At 35.2% G+C, this 21,141-nt stretch overlaps 1 protein-coding gene across 2 annotated transcripts; it reads right to left on the reverse strand.

Annotated features, from left to right (window-relative positions):
* On the reverse strand, window positions 1-19,946 carry LOC145736416 (ATP-binding cassette sub-family G member 1). Of its 2 annotated transcripts, none has more exons than XM_081990858.1 (13): window positions 19,605-19,946; window positions 19,126-19,504; window positions 17,262-17,379; window positions 15,014-15,206; window positions 14,332-14,477; window positions 7,375-7,472; window positions 7,181-7,321; window positions 7,045-7,128; window positions 6,870-6,988; window positions 6,642-6,810; window positions 3,104-3,204; window positions 2,887-3,039; window positions 1-703 (listed from the first exon to the last, which is right to left on the reverse strand). In XM_081990858.1, exons 2-13 carry the CDS (start codon window positions 19,328-19,330, stop codon window positions 365-367), a joined length of 1,866 nt encoding a protein of 621 aa, XP_081846984.1. In that variant the 5' UTR covers window positions 19,331-19,504; window positions 19,605-19,946; the 3' UTR covers window positions 1-364. The 2 variants fall into 2 exon arrangements, with proteins under 2 accessions (XP_081846984.1, XP_081846983.1); XM_081990857.1 differs by having other exon boundaries at window positions 6,870-6,991; window positions 19,605-19,945.
* Window positions 19,947-21,141: the final 1,195 nt, after the last annotated feature.

The following is a 21,141-nucleotide window of genomic DNA, read 5'->3' on the forward strand; positions in this document are numbered from 1 at the left end:
GAGTAGAAAAGTGTCTTTATTTAGAAAAGTAAATGACTAGGAATAAGCTTAATAATAATTAAAAACTATTCAATAAAACATTTAATATTAAAGGCAAGAGTGAAGATAACTAATAGTCCTACTGACGTGTAATTAAATTGTCAACAACTAATATTTAAATATCCCAAAAACAAGTCAATAACCTTATTAATATTAATCAATCACTCGTTTTTCTAGTAATACTTCCTATAAATATGTACAAACAATTTAAATATATGATCTTTGGTTTTAGGCAAAAAAAGATTCAGCTTTTGTATTAATAATTTACAGTGAAGTAGAATAAACACCCTCGAATTATCACAGCAATCAATGTTCAAAGGAAAGCTTATCGCTTGTGCAATTTAATCCAAAGCGTTAAATAAGTGGCGGCGTGCATTAGCGACCAAATGAACACCATAACAATAACGTTGGACATCAAGTCCACGTTGACAATGTCCATTTCCTTCAGAAACTTGACGGGATCTTTATAGTGACAGTACAAATCGGGACAGAGCAGATCGTCCCTGTTGAAACCGTAGACGGACAACACGATCCCGTGAAAGGCCGCTCTAAAGTAGCTAATATAGAACAGCCAACGGAAAAAGAATGGTGTGTCCAGGTAGCGCAAACAGAATCCAAAAATGGAGAAACAGCACGCTAACACCGGACCGACAAATACAGCAATCTGCATAACGAGAATTTGGTTTAGTGGATGGAGTGAAAATTGTGGTTGATTGTAGGATACTTGAAGGGTAGAAAGTACATAAAAAAGTGCCCCCTTTCAATGACGTAATAATTGTCGTTCCTTGTCTATTAGTTGTGAATTGAACGAGACGGATATTTAAAAATCGGAGTTGGCGCTGCGCGTAACGTCATTTATGGCGTTTGTTGACAGTTTCTTCAAACTTTTCCCGTTAAAACTTAAAATTTATCGATTAGGTTATTACTCTGTCTGAGTTGTATTTGTGTTTTTCATATTTCGATATTTTCGGTAACCGAAAATGTCCTAACAATTCAGTGAGAGCGAACAGTGGCTGTTTTATGTGCTATACAGAGAGTTTGCTGCTTACCTTACTTTGCAGGTTACCACCATCAAGAAAATAACACACACACAGTCCAGAATCACTACCAACACCAGCCTGCACAACTCAAAATAAAGTAAAATCGACACTGTGATTTAATTTTTCCGCTTTTTACCGGCTTAACCTCACTCTTGTCAAATCGGTAAACAAAACAACTGAACCACTGTCAATGTCAATTGTCAATAAATATGTTTCTGTCCTTTGCTAACCTTAACACACTAATGCCACGTTGCCGATTGCTCTCGTTAAAAATGGTACTGATAGATAAAACAATTTTCTTGTTAGTTTCTCTTGGAGCAATGTTAGGGCCCATTGTTTCATCTATTAGTAACAAAAAACAAATTTACGTCATCAGTGACGATGACGTGACTATTTGGCTTACATTTCTAGCCGAACAGCTTTTTCAGGCTTGTAATTGGTCTACAGAGGTCACGTGACTGTTTTAGGTGCTCTGTAAGGCATTTTCAAGGTTTTTAGCACAAAATTGGGTTTAAAACCCATTTTTCAAGCTTCCTTGCTTAATTTGGACTTGTCAGACTGTTTTGAAGCTTGCAATTGGTCTGAAGCGGTCACGTGACTGTTGCGCATGTTTTGTATGACATTTTCAAGATTTTTAACTAAAATTTTGGTATAAAAGCGTTTTTCAGCTTCTAATTGTCTTCCTAAGGTCACGTGACCATTTCTTTTACATTTTTAGTTTAATTAAACTTGACAAACTGTTTTAAAGCTTGCAATTGGTCTGCAGCGGTCACGTGACTGTTGTGCATGTTCTGTTTGACATTTTTAATGTTTTTAGCATAAAATTGGGTTAAAAACCATTTTTCCAGCTTGTAATTGTCTTCCTAAGGTCACGTGACGGTTTTCTTTACATTTCTAGCTTAATTTAGACTTGTCAGACTGTTTTAAAGCTTGCAATTGGTCTACAGCGGTCACGTGACTGTTGCACATGTTCTGTATGACATTTTCAAGATTTTTAGCTTAAATTTTGGTATAAAAGCGTTTTTCAACGTTGCGATCCGCTTTTTGAGGTCACGTGACTATTTGGCATACATTTTTAGCTTAAACTTTACCTGTCAGAGGATTTTCACGCCTGCAATTGGTCTACAGCGGTCACGTGACTGTTTTACGTGCTCTGTAAGACATTTTCAAGGTTTTTAGTACAAAATTGGGTTAAAAACCATTTTTTCAGCTTGTAATTGACTTCCTAAGGTCACGTGACCATTTCGTTTACATTTCTAGCTTAATTTGGACTGGTCAAACTGTTTTGAAGCTTGCAATTGGTCTGCAGAGGTCACGTGACTATTGCGCATGTTCTGTAGTACATTTTCAAGATGGCAATAGAATCACCTGTGTTATGACGTGCAACTAAAGCTATAATAATCAGGGCATAGACATGGCTAACACGATAACAGTTAAGCCATTTCTAAAGTTGTCCAACAGAGGGCGTATCATGGCTGTCTAGACGTCATCTATCGCTTTCAACCGTGACTACGGTTACGCGTTCCGAATTTACTGTTTTTTTTTTTAACTGACGATGTAAACATCTCATTTTTAATTCTTTTGTTCCTTAAGAATGTTTGTATTTCCCTTCAATGTTTTTTTAAAAAACAAAAAAGTTTTGACGAATTTTTAAAATGGCCGCGGATTGACAAAATCTCGAAGGTGGTTTTGGTGGCTCACCTTAACTCCGCTAGGGGGCACTTTTCGACTACAGTTTCTATGACACTTTGCAGTTTATTTTCCGCTCTCGAATATCCCACAATTTGAACCAACCTGTATGACTTACCTTGGTGGTAGTGGTAGCGCCTATAAAGTAACCCATGGACTGGGCGACTAGCGTGCCAATAGTCACGAAAAATACAAAAAGAAACGCCCGAAAGTCTAAAGGTTGACTGGTTAAGTAGTAGGATATTACGATGTACGTCCAAGTGCACAAAACCTAATAAAACAAAATAATTGATGATTTACTAACTATCGTCTATCTTATTTTAGTTGTAACGTACCTGAAATGGAATTTCTATAAGTATCACCGACAGCAAGTACGGCGATAGTTTGTACCATCTATTGAAGTGTTCTCGGGTTAAAATTTTCATTTCTAAAGGAACTGAAAGTGACAAAAAAATACCCAAAATCAGTGCATAATATAAAAGGAGCTAAATATTAAATATTGTCAATCAAAAAGTGACTTTGACGCCCTCTGGCGATCAAACAAACCAACGATTCCATATAGTTGGAAAGCCCATTTTATTGGCTATCCATAGACGTGTTAAAGTAGTACGCCCCCTAAGTGAGTTGCTCAAGATTGGATGAGTATTGACAGGACAAATTTGATGCCCTCTGGCGGTCAAACAGTTAAATCTAACAACCGACGTTGCCCATTTCACTGGCTGACGTATACAAGTCTTAAAGAAGAGTGCCAAATAGTGAGTTAAGGCAAAGTACAACGTAACAAACAGTTTTGACTGATTTAAAAGCATTTTAAAGTTTCTAGTGGGTTCTAGAAATTGTTGGAAGCTTTTAGACTGTTTTGAAACTTTTTGAGAGCTTCAGAATTAGTTAAAGATGATTTGGAAACATTTAGACTGTTCTAAAAGCTTTTGGACATTTCTAGGCTGCTTCAAGAGCATTTGAAATCTTTTTAGACTAATTCAGGAGCTTTTGGAAGATTCTTGGACAGTTTTTTCTGCTTTAGAGGCACTTGGAAACATTTAATCAATTCTAGAAGTTGTTGGAAACTTTTAAACCACCCTAGAAGCATACGGAACAAACTGTTTTGAAAACTTCTGTGATGCTTCAGAAACATTTAAAATCTTTCTAAACTGATTCAGGATCATTTGAAACGTTTTCGGACAGTTTCAAGAGCTTGTTGAAGTTTCTAAATTGTTTTAGAAGCATACGGAACCTTTTAGGCTGTATTGAAACTTTTTGAGATCTTCTGAATTAGTTAAAGACAATTTGGAAAGCTCTTGAACTTGCAGGAGGTTCTGAAAATTTTAGAAAATTCTAAAAATTGTTGGAAGCTTTTAGACTGGGAAATACTTGCAGTAAAATCTATCAAAATCACCTACGAAAATATCTCACTTTAAACTGACAGGTTTACTTCAAAGTGACACCGTTTAACGGTATCATTATGGGTAAATAATGCTTGTAGACGCTACTTATAATGTGCGGTTGTTAAGTGTAGATTATAGCGATAAACACCACATAAATACGTACTTCTACGCTTTTTACTGTAAATATCCGTGCTGTTAAAAGTTGCACTCTGAACAATTTCAGCATAATTTAGACTGTTTTATTATTGTTTTAGTTTTGTCTTTTTTTTTTCAAACAAAGTAAATTTACACCGCATATTCCACCCGTCAAATTTTTTTTAGTCACGTGGCAGCTGTCATAACTGTCAATACACAACCATCAGTGACAGGAAAGTAACAAATTCCAAATAAATACGTTTCTCTGAAAAATTGCACTGTAAGTTATGCTGACAGTTACATGGAGTCAAATTTGACAGTTCCGACGTTAAGGAACGCTTTAATACTTTAATTGCATCATGTGACAGCTGTCATAACTGTCAATACACCACCACCAGTGACAGGAAAGTGCGAAATTCCAAATAAATACGTTTCTCTGAAAACTTGCATTCTAAGTTGTGTTTACAGCTCTTTGGAGCCAAATTTGACAGTTCTGACCTTGAGGAACCCTTTAATACTTTCCTTACGTCACGTGACAGCTCTCATAATTGTCAATACACAACCACCAGTGACAGGAAAGTATCAAATCCCAAATAAATACTTTTCTTTGGAAATATGCACTGTAAGTTGTGTTTACAGCTCTGTGGAGCCAAATTTGACAGTTCTGACGTTAAGGAACACTTTAATACTTTCCTTGCGTCACGTGACAGCTGTCATAATTGTCAATCCTCAACCACCAGTGACAAGAAAGTATCAAATTAAAAATAAATACGTTTCTTTGGAAAATTGCACTCTAAGTTGTGATTACAGCACCATGGAACCAAATTTGACAGTTCTGACCTTGAGGAACCCTTTAATACTTTCCTTACGTCACGTGACAGCTGTCATAATTGTCAATCCTCAATCAGCAGTGACAGGAAAGTATCAAATTCCAAATAAATACGTTTCTCTGAAAAATTGCAGTGTAAGTTGTGTTTACAGCTTTGTGGAGCCAAATTTGACAATTCTGACGTTAAGGAACACTTTAATACTTTCCTTACGTCACGTGACAGCTGTCATAATTGTCAATCCTCAACCACCAGTGACAAGAAAGTATCAAATTAAAAATAAATACGTTTCTTTGGAAAATTGCACTCTAAGTTGTGATTACAGCACCATGGAACCAAATTTGACAGTTCTGACCTTGAGGAACCCTTTAATACTTTCCTTACGTCACGTGACAGCTGTCATAATTGTCAATCCTCAATCAGCAGTGACAGGAAAGTATCAAATTACAAATAAATACGTTTCTCTGAAAAATTGCAGTGTAAGTTGTGTTTACAGCTTTGTGGAGCCAAATTTGACAATTCTGACGTTAAGGAACACTTTAATACTTTCCTTACGTCACGTGACAGCTGTCATAATTGTCAATCCTCAACCACCAGTGACAAGAAAGTATCAAATTACAAATAAATACGTTTCTTTGGAAAATTTCACTCTAAGTTGTGTTTACAGCTTTGTGGAGCCAAATTTGACATTTCTGACGTTAAGGAACACTTTAATACTTTCCTTGCGTCACGTGACAGCTGTCATAATTGTCAATCCTCAACCACCAGTGACAAGAAAGTATCAAATTAAAAATAAATACGTTTCTTTGGAAAATTGCACTCTAAGTTGTGATTACAGCACCATGGAACCAAATTTGACAGTTCTGACCTTGAGGAACCCTTTAATACTTTCCTTACGTCACGTGACAGCTGTCATAATTGTCAATCCTCAATCAGCAGTGACAGGAAAGTATCAAATTACAAATAAATACGTTTCTCTGAAAAATTGCAGTGTAAGTTGTGTTTACAGCTTTGTGGAGCCAAATTTGACAGTTCTGACGTTAAGGAACACTTTAATACTTTCCTTACGTCACGTGACAGCTATCATAACTGTCAATAGACAACCACCAGTGACAGGAATGTATCAAATTACAAATAGATACGTTTCTCTGAAAAACTGCACTGTAAGTTGTGCTGACAGTTATATGGTGTCAAATTTGACAGTTGGGACGTGAAGAAACACTTTTTCTTTAACTGTCAACTGACTTTTTAAAGCCTGAAATTGGACCGACTGCAAATATGTCATCACCAATTATAATCAAGCTTAAAGTTTTCAAAAATGTCGATAGCGCGTATCAAAAGTTGATTAAAGATTTTAACGGAAAGTTTTAACCACCAATCGCCTACGTACAGAAAAAAGCATTTGTACAGGATTACCGTTAAAAATCACAGCAAAACTGATAAATCCCCATTGTTTAGCTCAATCTTATCAGCTATAAACACTCCAAACAGAGCCAAAGTCCAGTTCGTGACATCAAAACACTTACATTGCAGCGTAACGGACATTTTTCCAGTGTAGACATTCAACAGTAACGTTCCATAAAGATAAACGTAGTTGGCAAGAATTTGATTGGCATTGGCACCGACTCCTTGGTACAAATAACCGAAGATTAGTCCGATAACCACGTGCGCTAGCAGCCTGTTTACTGGGTACAACTAGAAAAATTCAAACCTTGAAACAATGCACCAGATTTGAAACTCACTTGGACGTTTACCCAGTTTCGTTTGCTTTCCAACAGGTTTCTCCGGTAGAGTAGGAAAAATTGCATTATAACAGGAGCGGGACTTATGGATCGAATTTCTCGGTTTAAGTCCGCTAAGCCTTCTTTGTAACCTACTGCGTTAATTACGGTGTTTATTGAACTTAAACAGCAAATAAGGATGGCTTACCTTTTTCACTTTTCTGACGTTGTTTTGCGGCTTCGGCCAGGGTGTCCAAGTCAACATTGTGATCTCTCGAAGCCACCTCCATCACTTAGTATACAAATTAAACATAAAAAATACAACTCGAGCAAAAGTAACTTACAAAAATCTGCCGGATTGTGGTAGGGAGGACATTTGACGTTAAAATCGTTCAAGTAGGGAACTAACTGGTTACTGGGGCCCTCGTAGATGCATTTACCCTCGGCCAAGGCGTACAATTTGTCAAACATCTCAAAAAGCAGGGCTGCAACGGATTGTTACAACAAACCGTTCAGTTCTGGTTAGGTTAAAGCTTACCTGAAGGTTGGTGTATCGTGCAAACTACAGTGCGACCTTCCTGGGCCAATCTTTTGAACAAGTATACGCACTGGCTGCAACTGGAACTATCCAGACCCCTGTAAAACCACCCCAATTACTGTTTATAGTCTCATACAACTTTTAAACTAATTCAGGAGCTTTTGGAAGGTTCTTGGACAGTTTAAAGGGGTTCTAAGCCACTCTAGAAGCATACGAATGCTTTTACACTGTTTCAAAACTATTTGGAAACTTTTGTGATGCTTCAGGAAGATTTAAAATCTTTTTAGACTAATCCAGGATCATTTGAAACGTTTTCGGACAGTTTCAAGAGCTTGCTGAAGGTTCTAAATTGCTTTAGAGGCATTTGGAAAGTTTTAGACGAATCTTAAAATTGTAGGAAGCTTTTTGACTATTTTGAAACCTTCTGAATTAGTTAAAGATGATTTGGAAACATTTAGACTGTCCTAAAGGCTTTTGGAAGGTTCTTGGACAGTTTAAAGAGCATATTGATGGTTCTGGACTGCTGTAGAGGCATTTGGAAACTTTTAAACCATTCTAGAAGCATACGAAAGCTTTTAAACTGTTTTGAAAGCTTTTAGAGTAGTTGAAGAGCATTTGGAAGCTTTTAGACTGTTTCAAAACCATTTTGAAACTTGTGTGATGCTTCAGGAAGATTTAAAATATTCTTAGACTGATTCAGGATCATTTGAAACGTTTTCGGACAGTTTCAAGAGCTTACTGAAGATTCTAAATTGTTTTAGAAGCATACGGAAGCTTTTAGACTGTATTGAAACTTTTTGAGATCTTCTGAATTAGTTAAAGATAATTTGGAAAGTTCTTGAACTTGAAGTTCTGTTCTAAATTACTTTACAGGCATTTGGAAAGTTTAAGACGAATCTTAAAATTGTAGGAAGCTTTTTGACTATTTTGAAACCTTCTGAATTAGTTAAAGATGATTTGGAAACATTTAGACTGTTCTAAAGGCTTTTGGAAGGTTCTTGGACAGTTTAAAGAGTATATTGACTGTTTTGGACGGCTTTAGAAGCATTTGGAAACTTTGAATCGGTTCTAGAAATTACAGGAAGCTTTTAAACCATTCTAGAAGCATACGGAAGCTTTTAAACTGTTTTGAAAGCTTCTAGAGTAGTTGAAGAGCATTTGGAAGCTTTTAGGCTGTTTCAAAACCATTTTGAAACTTGTGTGATGCTTCAGGAAGATTTAAAATATTCTTAGACTGATTCAGGATCATTTGAAACGTTTTCGGACAGTTTCAAGAGCTTACTGAAGGTTCTAAATTGTTTTAGAAGCATACGGAAGCTTTTAGACTGTATTGAAACTTTTTGAGATCTTCTGAATTAGTTAAAGATGATTTGGAAAGCTCTTGAACTTGAAGTTCTGTTCTAAATTACTTTACAGGCATTTGGAAAGTTTCAGATCATTCTTAAAATGTTAGGAAGTTTTTAAACTACTCTAGAAATATACGGAACCTTTTAGACTATTTTGAAACCTTCTGAATTAGTTAAAAATAATTTGGAAACATTTAGACTGTTCTAAAGGCTTTTGGAAGGTTCTTGGACAGTTTAAAGAGTATATTGACTGTTTTGGACTGCTTTAGAAGCATTTGGAAACTTTTAATCGGTTCTAGAAATTACAGGAAGCTTTTAAACCATTCTAGAAGCATACGGAAGCTTTTAAACTGTTTTGAAAGCTTCTAGAGTAGTTGAAGAGCATTTGGAAGCTTTTAGGCTGTTTCAAAACCATTTTGAAACTTGTGTGATGCTTCAGGAAGATTTAAAATCTTTTTAGACTAATCCAGGATCATTTGAAAGGTTTTCGGACAGTTTCAAGAGCTTGCTGAAGGTTCTAAATTGCTTTAGAGGCATTTGGAAAGTTTTAGACAAATCTTAAAATTGTAGGAAGCTTTTTGACTATTTTGAAACCTTCTGAATTAGTTAAAGATGATTTGGAAACATTTAGACTGTTCTAAAGGCTTTTGGAAGGTTCTTGGACAGTTTAAAGAGCATATTGACTGTTCTGGACTGCTTTAAGAGGCATTTGGAAACTTTTAATCGGTTCTACAAATTACAGGAAGCTTTTAAACCATTCTAGAAGCATACGGAAGCTTTTAAACTGTTTTGAAAGCTTCTAGAGTAGTTGAAGAGCATTTGGAAGCTTTTAGACTGTTTCAAAACCATTTTGAAACTTGTGTGATGCTTCAGGAAGATTTAAAATCTTTTTAGACTAATCCAGGATCATTTAAAAGGTTTTCGGACAGTTTCAAGAGCTTGCTGAAGGTTCTAAATTGTTTTAGAAGCATACGGAAGCTTTTAGACTGTATTGAAACTTTTTGAGATCTTCTGAATTAGTTAAAGATGATTTGGAAAGCTCTTGAACTTGAAGTTCTGTTCTAAATTACTTTACAGGCATTTGGAAAGTTTCAGATCATTCTTAAAATGTTAGGAAGTTTTTAAACTACTCTAGAAATATACGGAACCTTTTAGACTATTTTGAAACCTTCTGAATTAGTTAAAAATAATTTGGAAACATTTAGACTGTTCTAAAGGCTTTTGGAAGGTTCTTGGACAGTTTAAAGAGTATATTGACTGTTTTGGACTGCTTTAGAAGCATTTGGAAACTTTTAATCGGTTCTAGAAATTACAGGAAGCTTTTAAACCATTCTAGAAGCATACGGAAGCTTTTAAACTGTTTTGAAAGCTTCTAGAGTAGTTGAAGAGCATTTGGAAGCTTTTAGGCTGTTTCAAAACCATTTTGAAACTTGTGTGATGCTTCAGGAAGATTTAAAATATTCTTAGACTGATTCAGGATCATTTGAAACGTTTTCGGACAGTTTCAAGAGCTTACTGAAGGTTCTAAATTGTTTTAGAAGCATACGGAAGCTTTTAGACTGTATTGAAACTTTTTGAGATCTTCTGAATTAGTTAAAGATGATTTGGAAAGCTCTTGAACTTGAAGTTCTGTTCTAAATTACTTTACAGGCATTTGGAAAGTTTCAGATCATTCTTAAAATGTTAGGAAGTTTTTAAACTACTCTAGAAATATACGGAACCTTTTAGACTATTTTGAAACCTTCTGAATTAGTTAAAAATAATTTGGAAACATTTAGACTGTTCTAAAGGCTTTTGGAAGGTTCTTGGACAGTTTAAAGAGTATATTGACTGTTTTGGACTGCTTTAGAAGCATTTGGAAACTTTTAATCGGTTCTAGAAATTACAGGAAGCTTTTAAACCATTCTAGAAGCATACGGAAGCTTTTAAACTGTTTTGAAAGCTTCTAGAGTAGTTGAAGAGCATTTGGAAGCTTTTAGGCTGTTTCAAAACCATTTTGAAACTTGTGTGATGCTTCAGGAAGATTTAAAATATTCTTAGACTGATTCAGGATCATTTGAAACGTTTTCGGACAGTTTCAAGAGCTTGCTGAAGGTTCTAAATTGCTTTAGAGGCATTTGGAAAGTTTTAGACGAATCTTAAAATTGTAGGAAGCTTTTTGACTATTTTGAAACCTTCTGAATTAGTTAAAGATGATTTGGAAACATTTAGACTGTTCTAAAGGCTTCTGGAAGGTTCTTGGACAGTTTAAAGAGCATATTGATGGTTCTGGACTGCTGTAGAGGCATTTGGAAACTTTTAAACCATTCTAGAAGCATACGAACGCTTTTAAACTGTTTTGAAAGCTTCTAGAGTAGTTGAAGAGCATTTGGAAGCTTTTAGACTGTTTCAAAACCATTTTGAAACTTGTGTGATGCTTCAGGAAGATTTAAAATATTCTTAGACTGATTCAGGATCATTTGAAACGTTGTCGGACAGTTTCAAGAGCTTACTGAAGGTTCTAAATTGTTTTAGAAGCATACGGAAGCTTTTAGACTGTATTGAAACTTTTTGAGATCTTCTGAATTAGTTAAAGATGATTTGGAAAGCTCTTGAACTTGAAGTTCTGTTCTAAATTACTTTACAGGCATTTGGAAAGTTTTAGACGAATCTTAAAATTGTAGGAAGCTTTTTGACTATTTTGAAACCTTCTGAATTAGTTAAAGATGATTTGGAAACATTTAGACTGTTCTAAAGGCTTTTGGAAGGTTCTTGGACAGTTTAAAGAGCATATTGACTGTTCTGGACTGCTTTAGAAGCATTGGGACACTTTTAATCGGTTCTAGAAATTACAGGAAGCTTTTAAACTGTTTTGAAAGCTTCTAGAGTAGTTGAAGAGCATTTGTAAGTTTTTAGACTGTTTCAAAACCATTTTGAAAGTTGTGTGATGCTTCAGGAAGATTTAAAATCTTCTTAGACTGATTCAGGATCATTTGAAACTTTCAAGAGCTTGACGTGATAGCTATCATAAGTATCAAATTCCACTGTGTTTACAGCTCCATGGAGCCAGATTGGACAGTTCTGACGTTAAGAAACACTTTCCTTACTACAATTACTGTTTATAGCCTCACACAACTTGTAATAATCTATTTTGCGATATTCTTTGAAACCTTGACCCGTGAAAACCGAAAAGAACCATTATTAGCGCTATTTCGAAATTACGCGTGCGTATGTTCTTATTTCTAGAGATGTGTGCTAAGACGACCCTGAGCGCTAAATTACACACACACACACGACTAAATAAGTCTAATTTTTATTAAGTGGGTGGACAAAAAAAAAAAGCTTATCAGACGAACCTCCTTATCGGGGTAACCCTGAATGTTTGCTTGTTTTACTTTAACCGTTATCTGTCGTGTTTATCCCACTTTTGAAGGCCTTGGACGCGTCTGGTGACAGCTGAATGTGTGTCAACATAGTGATAATTGACCTAAACATGACGAATTTAGTAATGGACATGTCTTAAAAAATCTCTAATACTTTTTTCTCATATTTTTAATCTCATTTAGTGTTGGGGTTTTTCGGAGATCCAGATTAATTTATAAAAAAGTACGTCTGTTCCGAAAACACCCCGTAGATCCTTTTGTAAACCCCCAAACATGTTATGAAATATCAATCAAACCCATTACAGGATAAGTGCAAAAAGTGGTACTTTCCCGCACGAGAAGCAGCTAAAGAGCGGGAAAGACGCTTTCCACATGTGTTAGGTACAACAATTTTCCTGTGAGTATCAATTTTCATTAAATTAAAGGAAAGTGTATAGTAAAATTACTAAAATGAAAGCCTCTGTTTGCGAAGGTGATTAAAAATGTTAATGTAATTGAGAAATCAAATAAACTGTTATAGTTTTTTGATTTAAATGTTCTTTTTTTGAAAAATAATTTTTTTTTTTTCGCTTTAAAATTTCATAAATAGATTGGTGCACATGGCTATTTTTGCTCTACACACATAAACTTCCAAATTGCAGGTTAATTATACATTTATTGTAAATTAATCTTGCAATGTGGAAAAGTAACTCCCTCCCGCACTCAAATGAGTGCGGAAAAGTGCACTTTACCGCACCCGACTAGGACAAACGATTTCCTGGCTCTAGTACAAAAAAACGGTCTTTAAAACCTTTTATTCATTGAATTGAAGGTGTAGAACACTTGCCGAAGCTTCTGGAAATTTTTAGAAGGTTTAACACAATCGTAGAGGCTTCTGGAATTTTTAAAAAGGTTCTCAGTAACATTTAGAATTGTATGGAACTTCCAAAATGGTCTTAAGGGCCTCTGGGAATTTAAAATAGTTATGAGAAGGTTTAAGACACTTTTGCCTTTTTCTGGCACTTTTTAGAACGTTGTAAACATTTAGAGGTCTATGGAACTTTCAAAATAATCATAGAGGCCTCTGACAGTTTATAACAATTATAGGAAGGTGTAAGACACTTCTAGAGCACTCTGGCACTTTTAAGAAGATTCTCAGTAGCATTTAGAGGTTTATGGAATTTTCAAAATGGTCCTAGAGGCCTCTGGCAATTTAAAACAAGTCTGGGAACGTTTAAGACAGTTGTAGAGGGCTCTGGCACTTTTAAGAAGGTTCTCAGTAGCATTTAGAGGTTTATGGAACTTTCAAAATGGTCCTAGAGGGCTCTGGCAATTTAAAACAAGTCTGGGAACGTTTAAGACAGTTGTAGAGGGCTCTGACACTTTTAAAAAGTTCTCAGTAGCATTTAGAGGTCTTTGGAACTTTCAAAATGGTCCTAGAGGCCTCTGACAATTTAAAACAGTTCTGGGAACGTTTAAGACAGTTGTAGAGGGCTCTGACACTTTTAAAAAGTTCTCAGTAGCATTTAGAGGTCTTTGGAACTTTCAAAATGGTCCTAGAGGCCTCTGACAATTTAAAACAGTTCTGGGAACGTTTAAGACAGTTGTAGAGGGCTCTGGCACTTTTTAGAACGTTCTCAGTAGCATTTAGAGGTTTATGGAACTTTAAAAATGGTCCCAGAGGCCTCTGGCAATTTAAAACAAGTCTGGGAAGGTTCAAGACACTTTTAGAAGCCTCTGGCACTTTTTAGAACGTTCTCAGTAGCATTTAGAAATTTATGAAACTTTCAAAATGGTCCTAGAGGCCTCTGGCAATTTAAAACAAGTCTGGGAACGTTTAAGACAGTTGCAGAGGGCTCTGACACTTTTAAGAAGGTTCTCAGTAGCATCTAGAGGTCTTTGGAACTTTCAAAATGATCATAGAGGCCTCTGACAGTTTATGGAACGTTCTCAGTAGCATTTAGAGGTCTATGGAACTGTCAAAATGGTCCTAAGGGCCTCTGGGAATTTAAAACAGTTAGGAAAAGGTTTAATAAGGCAATTGTAAAGCACTCTGGTACTTTTAAGGTTCTCAATAACATTTAGAGGTCTATGGAACTTTCGAAAGTTTAGTTTGTAACTCAAAAAAATAGTAAAACTATAAAAGTAACATTAACTGAATCGCAATCTACGCAAAACAGTGCCGTAATAATGTAAAAGTTATTTTCACCAAACTTTCATAATAACTGACTGAAAAATTCAAATTTTGCCACCTAATTTTGTGTACTTACGTGGTGGGTTCATCCAAGAAAATAATTGGAGGATTGCTTAATAGCTCCAAAGCAACTGCCAGTCGTTTGCGTTGACCGCCAGATAATCGAGAAGTGAGCGTATGATGACTCTGATCCAAACCCAACAGAGCTATGATTTCTGTCACCTGAAATTTACAAATTATTAGGTAAAATCAAGAATTTTCTGATAAAATATTGGCAACTAACGGCTGGTCGTTAAACACGAGGCAGGTTTTGCATAAATACGATTGTTTACAATTGGTAGCCCCCATTAAATTCGAGCTGCCATTGACCTTAACCGACCCGAAGTTTAATCACACCAACAATTCCGTTATTTGCTGGAATCGAGCAGATAAAAATTGACGGTATTGATCCACATTCGTTTCATATAGCAAAACACACGATCTTATGACGTGAGTCCTAAAAGCAAACTAGATGATAATGCTAGACGCGTATATGCGTTGCACCAGATCAGAAACGCTGATAATGGGATTAATTCGTTTTCTCCATGGAGCCAGCAGAGCTTTTTAGACGTCACAATGACGTAATTTGACAATTGGTCAATCTACGGTTTTGCCAAATTACGTCATCGTGACGTCAAAAACACTCTGTGGAGCTTGAAAACGAATGCGGCTTAAGAGAACGAATGCAACTTCTAAAGAAATGGAAAGTTGGTACTGACCTGTTGCTTTTTGTACTGCTGCGAAACGGAATAGCCCAGTTTCAAGTTGGCGGCGAAAGTCATGGCCTCCATTACCGTCAAACCTAGTCGCAGTTCCTCGTCCTGGGGAATGTAAGCGGACAGTTTCCGGAAACGTTCTCTTTGGTCTCTGACTACGCCATTCAGTAGAATATCACCAGAACTTCCTTTAGTTCTATAGAAAAATTTAAATTTACATAAAACAAACATTTTGGTGTACACACTCGAGGTATTATGAGGCACTTTGCCAGCATTACGATGCATTTTGGGGTATTTCATGGAATTTTGACTTTGTATAATTAAAAATGTTTTGAGATATTTTCATTGGAATAAAGCCCAAAATAAAGGAAATTTTACAGTGTTGCAAGCTCTAAAATTGCATAATAAAAGTCACGTGATGTGTCCTTTACAATTTCAGCCTTTACAACTGTCTAAAATAGTTTAAACTTAATTTATCAAGTTTAAACCACATTTTAACAGTCACGTGATTAATTTTGTACACCTTTACAGTGGTGTAAGCTCAGAATTTAAGTTTTTACGACTGTCCAAATTTTATTATCAATTTTCCAAAGTTAACTGCGTTTTGGAGGTCACGTGACTGTTTTTGACAATGTCTGGACTGGTCTTTACAGTGTTGCAAGCTAAAAAATTGAATTATCCAAGTCACGTGACGTGTATTTTGCAATTTAAGTTTTTACAACTGTCTAATTATAATTTATCAATTTTCTAAAGTTTAAATTGCGTTTTGGAGGTCATGTGACTGTTTTTGTCAATTTCAACTGGTTTTTACAGTGTTGCAAGCTTAAAAATTGAATTATCCGGGTCACGTGACGTGTATTTTGTAATTTAAGTTTTTACAACTGTCCAAATATTATTTATCAATTTTCCAAAGTTTAAATTGCGTTTTGGAGGTCATGTGACTGATTTTGACAATTTCAATTGGTCTTTACAGTGTTGCAAGCTCAAAAATTGAATTATCCCAGTCACGTGACGTGTATTTTGCAATTTAAGTTTTTACAACTGTCTAATTATAATTTATTAATTTTACAAAGTTTAAACTGCGTTTTGAAGGTCACGTGACTGTTTTTTAACAATTTTACCTGGTTTTTACAGTGTTGCAAGCTTAAAAATTGAATTATCCCAGTCACGTGACGTGTATTTTGTAATTTAAGTTTTTACAACTGTCTAATTATAATTTATCAATTTTCCAAAGTTTAAATTGCGTTTTGGAGGTCATGTGACTGTTTTTGTCAATTTCAACTGGTCTTTACAGTGTTGCATGCTCAAAAATCGAATTATCCAAGTCACGTGACGTGTATTTTGCAATTTAAGTTTTTACAACTGTCTAATTATAATTTATTAATTTTACAAAGTTTAAACTGCGTTTTGAAGGTCACGTGACTATTTTTGACAATGTCTGGACTGGTCTTTACAGTGTTGCAAGTTCAAAAATTGAATTACCAAAGCCACGTGACGTAGTTTTTACAATTTTTCAACTGTTTCTTCTCTCTTTATTTGACACGTCCTAACTTGGGAACTATGACAGAAGATTCGTTTAAACGTCAAAATATAACCCGTAATTTCAGATAATCGTACAGAAAATTGTTTTGTTTGTTAGAATTTGAAAAAACAGTCAACCTGACCTTAGAATATCAATTTTAAGCTTTCGGCACAAGGTCAAATTAAGTGTCAAAAATTTGGAAAAACCTTTACGTTGTCACCTAACCTAACCTAGAAACTGTCACGTGAATTTAAAAAAAAATGAATTTTAAGCTTTTGGGTCTTGAAAATTTGGAAAAGCGATCAACTAACCTAAGGAAGTAATTTTTTTTTTTTAATTATCGATCCTTATGACATTTTGACCCTTGTCAATGTACAAATTGTAAAAGCAGACATGCTACAACATTTGAAGGCATTCTGAGGCAGTTTAAATAATTTAAAGGCATTTCAAGGTAATATGAGGCAGTTTTAAGGCATTTTGTATGCTAAAAGGCAAAAAATTATCGGCGGTCTACCCATCGCATAAAATTGAACAAAACCGCAATTTGAATTTATGTGTTACCAATTTTCAATTAGTCATAGATCGGTTATTACCATCGTGGCTTCGCAACCAATACAGAGAAACCCACTTAATTAGCTAACTCATACCACAACAAAAATTACAAAATATTGGAAAAATGAGTTTTGCAATACACCAAACAAACATATGAGACCCCAAGCGTGAACTTACATAAATCCAGCTAAGATGTTCAGTAAAGTGCTCTTTCCGGCACCGGACGGGCCCATAATCACTGACAGTTCGCCCGAGTTGAATTTCCCGGACACTCCGTGCAGAATTTGCTTGGTTTCTGCATTAGAGAAAAAACTGGTTAATTACTTCGTTAAAAACACAATTAAAACGAAAGAAAGCCGTAAAACTTGATATTGATGCACACAAGTTCTAAAGGTCTGGGTGAAAAGGTGAACTTTTTAGGTAATTAGTTTTTTTCTGTAAGTTGCATATTAATGTTGCTTATTAGTTGGAAGCCACCAACCAAAAAATAAAACAGTAACTAATGCGTGTTAGTCCCTAATCTACATACAATGCAACAAGCATGACGTGGAAACACGCTATTCTACTATTGCGTTAAAAGCAAAAAAACAAGTATTACAATATTTTTAAGAAAATTGTATGTTTCATAGACACGAAGAATTTTAACGATATTATTTCATAACTACTACAAAACTGATTTTTTTTTTTAACAAACAACAGCTTGTATATTCCCCTTTAAACCCACACTAATTATGAGGAAATCCACAAATGATTTGTATGTTACAAATCACTTTATAAATGCGACTAGGTACTATAATTAATTCGAGACATTGACCTTGACATATCTATTTTTTTTCTTACCAATTGGTACCTGTGCTAGCTTTAATTAGATGTAAAAGTTGTAATTGTCGTCGAAAATAGCGCAATATTCTATACTGTAACAAAATCTAATTATTATTTATTTTTAATCCCCTTGAAATTGCACTGTCCACCCTGTTTTTTGGGTGTTTTATCTAAAAATGTTTTAAAACAAAGCAAGAATTTTTGTTTATCATCAATATGTTTAAGACATTTATTTCATGAAAGCTGGCTTAAGAGAGTAACAACGTAACAAGTTTGACAGCTGTCACTTTCCTAAACTAGGACGGATAGACCTGAAATTTTTAACAAATATCAATCTAACCCATGAGTGTATCAAGCTGTCACTTGTAGTCTGTCAAACAGAAGAACAAAGTTTGGCAACCGTCAACAAAATCTAGAAGATAAACAGGGCTGACATTTTTGACAGATGTCAAACTAACCTATGAGAGAGAAACTGTACACATTTTGACAGCGGTGACTTTTCAACAAGACACATCTCTAAATCGGATTCTTCATGTAACTAACATCAGGCAACTTAATTGTCCAGTAACTCAGAATCTAGTGGATGAACTTTTGACAGCTGTCATCAAAAGCATTTCTCTACAGTAGATTCTACTTGACTTGACTCTGCATCCATTTGTTGTAACCCTCGTCAAAAGCAATTTGTTACTTTATCTTTTTAATAAAAACAACAACAATTGATTTGGCCTAGGAATCAAATTCCACACTCAAGACCGTCAGCAATATGAGATCAAAGAGTCCAGCCCATAAATTACTACAGGCCATACACCAGCAGCTTTTATCAAAACAATATATTGAATCAGTATTTGTTTAGGTTTTGTTAGAATGAAAACTAATCATTGTTGTAGTTTGTTGTAAATATTGTTTTCTTGTGGTTTAGATAAGTATGTTGTTTAAAATTTTAAATAATTCTCCCTACAAATTGTCTTGCTTTAGTGCAATGGGCCCTTAACTACCTAAGAAGCATGGACAGTTATTCTTAAACTTTCTAACAGCAAGTCAGCAAAGAAAATGTTTATCTAGAGAAGAGAGAAATGTTGAAAGTGAAAGTGTCATCTTAAAATGTATTTACCTTAACCATAACAGTTATTTGAACAAGGGAAGAAAGTGTGATTTCTTACTCTCACTAAGGAAGCATTTATGTTATTTATATTGTAATTAACTACAAAAATACACTCACCCTTTCGAAACTTGGTCACCGACCAGCTACTGCTACTAAAAGTCACATTATTAAACTCCAAGTCGACTTTCTGACGTTTCGGAAACACGTACTGGCTCTTTACGGTTTCCTGGACAATGTCGTTGTTATTTAAGGGCTGCGCCTCCTCCTTAGAGGAGGATAAGGAGCCGTTGCTCTGGCAGCACTGCAAACTTTTTTCGGGCATTTTTAGATTGGATAATCGAATCGCATTTCAAGTCCTTTGTCTGGATGAAAAACACTGTTCCCGCCTTATCGATGTCTCCCGTTTGCGACACAAACACCGACTAAACCGCTGTCGGATTCACGTGTATTATTTATAAGTGCCGGTCGACTTAAGGCTCCCAGACCCCGCGGTGCTCTAAAAACAAGCACAATAAACAATCACTGATAGCAAGGGAAATGCTGATAAGTTAAAAGTGAATCACTGCTGTTATGGAAAGTTGTAACCTTACTTTTACCTGCTAATTCCTGATAAGGGACAGACTCTTAAATGAAAAACTGTTGGTCTCTGTAATCTACACAACATAAGATGCATATAAAAGGGTCTCTGGACCTTTTTTTGTTTAGGGCTTCCGGTTCTGGTGGTTTCAAACATTCACAACTGAAAATTGAGGTTACCTGAATGACCTTACTGGATCACGGTCATGGAACACGCGCAGTTAAAGGTCACGATCAATTTTCCACTCAAATCGTGTGTGAACACGTAGGCTTCAACTTGCACACACTGTATAAAGGATTTTCACTAAAAAAACTCCAAATATTTAAGAAATTATTCTGGAGTCCTAAATTTTTTAACTCCCTGGACGCCATGTTGTTTGTTTGTTTTGCTGACGTCACACGAGTCATCGGTCAGTTGTCAAAAATATTTCATCTCTTTCTAGCACATGTAATAACAAGAATATGTCAAACAAAAGGCAATAAACAAACTTTATTAATAATAAATTTGAAAACCATCAACAAATATAGTGTTTACACAGATTCAAACTAAAATCAAGGTAATCTTTGTTGACATTCACTGGAAATTAATTATAACCAATTTAAACGGTTCCGCACTTTATTCCTACCTTGAAGAAGCAATTTCTTCAGTCATTAATGCAGCATCTAATACTTTGGAATATGGTATAATAACAATAAATCTGAAGGATTCAGTTTTTTTTTTATAATTTATTCAGAGTAATTAAAGTTTTAATTTTAATATTAAAAACATATTAATTGCAAAATTTAAGTGTGCATCTCACTTTTTAAGCACCATTTCTCTGACGTCCGTAAACCGAACGCTGGTCGCTCACTTCCTATATTACCGATTTAGTGTTTTGTGACCGGAATACTAACGAATCTGCGTCATTGATCGAGCTAGATGGCACGTAGGTTGTAAAAACTGTTACCCCGAAAAAAAAAGAGGTAAAATATATGAAAAACGTGACCAGAAGAACCGTAATTAACCGACATAACAGATCTAGGAAGTACGGTGTAAGTTGATTTAAGATCAGGGAAATGATTCTTGGTTTTATAATGTGAAGGGAACATTCTTGAGGGTATTGTGTATTTAATTTATCTTAAAACAGAAAGAAAGAAATAAAATTTGACAATTGTCACGTGACACTCCATTGCGCGCGATTAGCGCAGTCACGTGATATCTGTTAAATTATCGTCTCATTGGTGGAAAGGGGAATAACCGAGCTTAGTTAAAATTGACTGACCACAGTTTGCAATTTGTAAGGTTAAGTTTAATTTAATTGTTGTTATAAATTAAGTGAATTTTTTTGTTTAAAATTGATTGATAACATGATAACACAATTAGAGTGCTTTATTGGATGCTGTAACTCGTTTACCACGTTAACGGATCAAACAAGTAAGTGTTAGACAATTTTTATTGAAACTGTTTCAAAAACCCCTTAAAACTGGGTGATTTATTTATTTGCTGGCTTGATTAACATAAGGATGCAAATTTTTGCAACTCATTAAGCAGATAGGAAAATAGTTGTTCTATAAATA

Source organism: Ips typographus, linkage group LG12 (assembly GCF_016097725.1).
Source record: "Ips typographus isolate SLU linkage group LG12, UJ_Ityp_2.0, whole genome shotgun sequence".
Taxonomy (NCBI): Eukaryota; Metazoa; Arthropoda; class Insecta; order Coleoptera; family Curculionidae; genus Ips; species Ips typographus.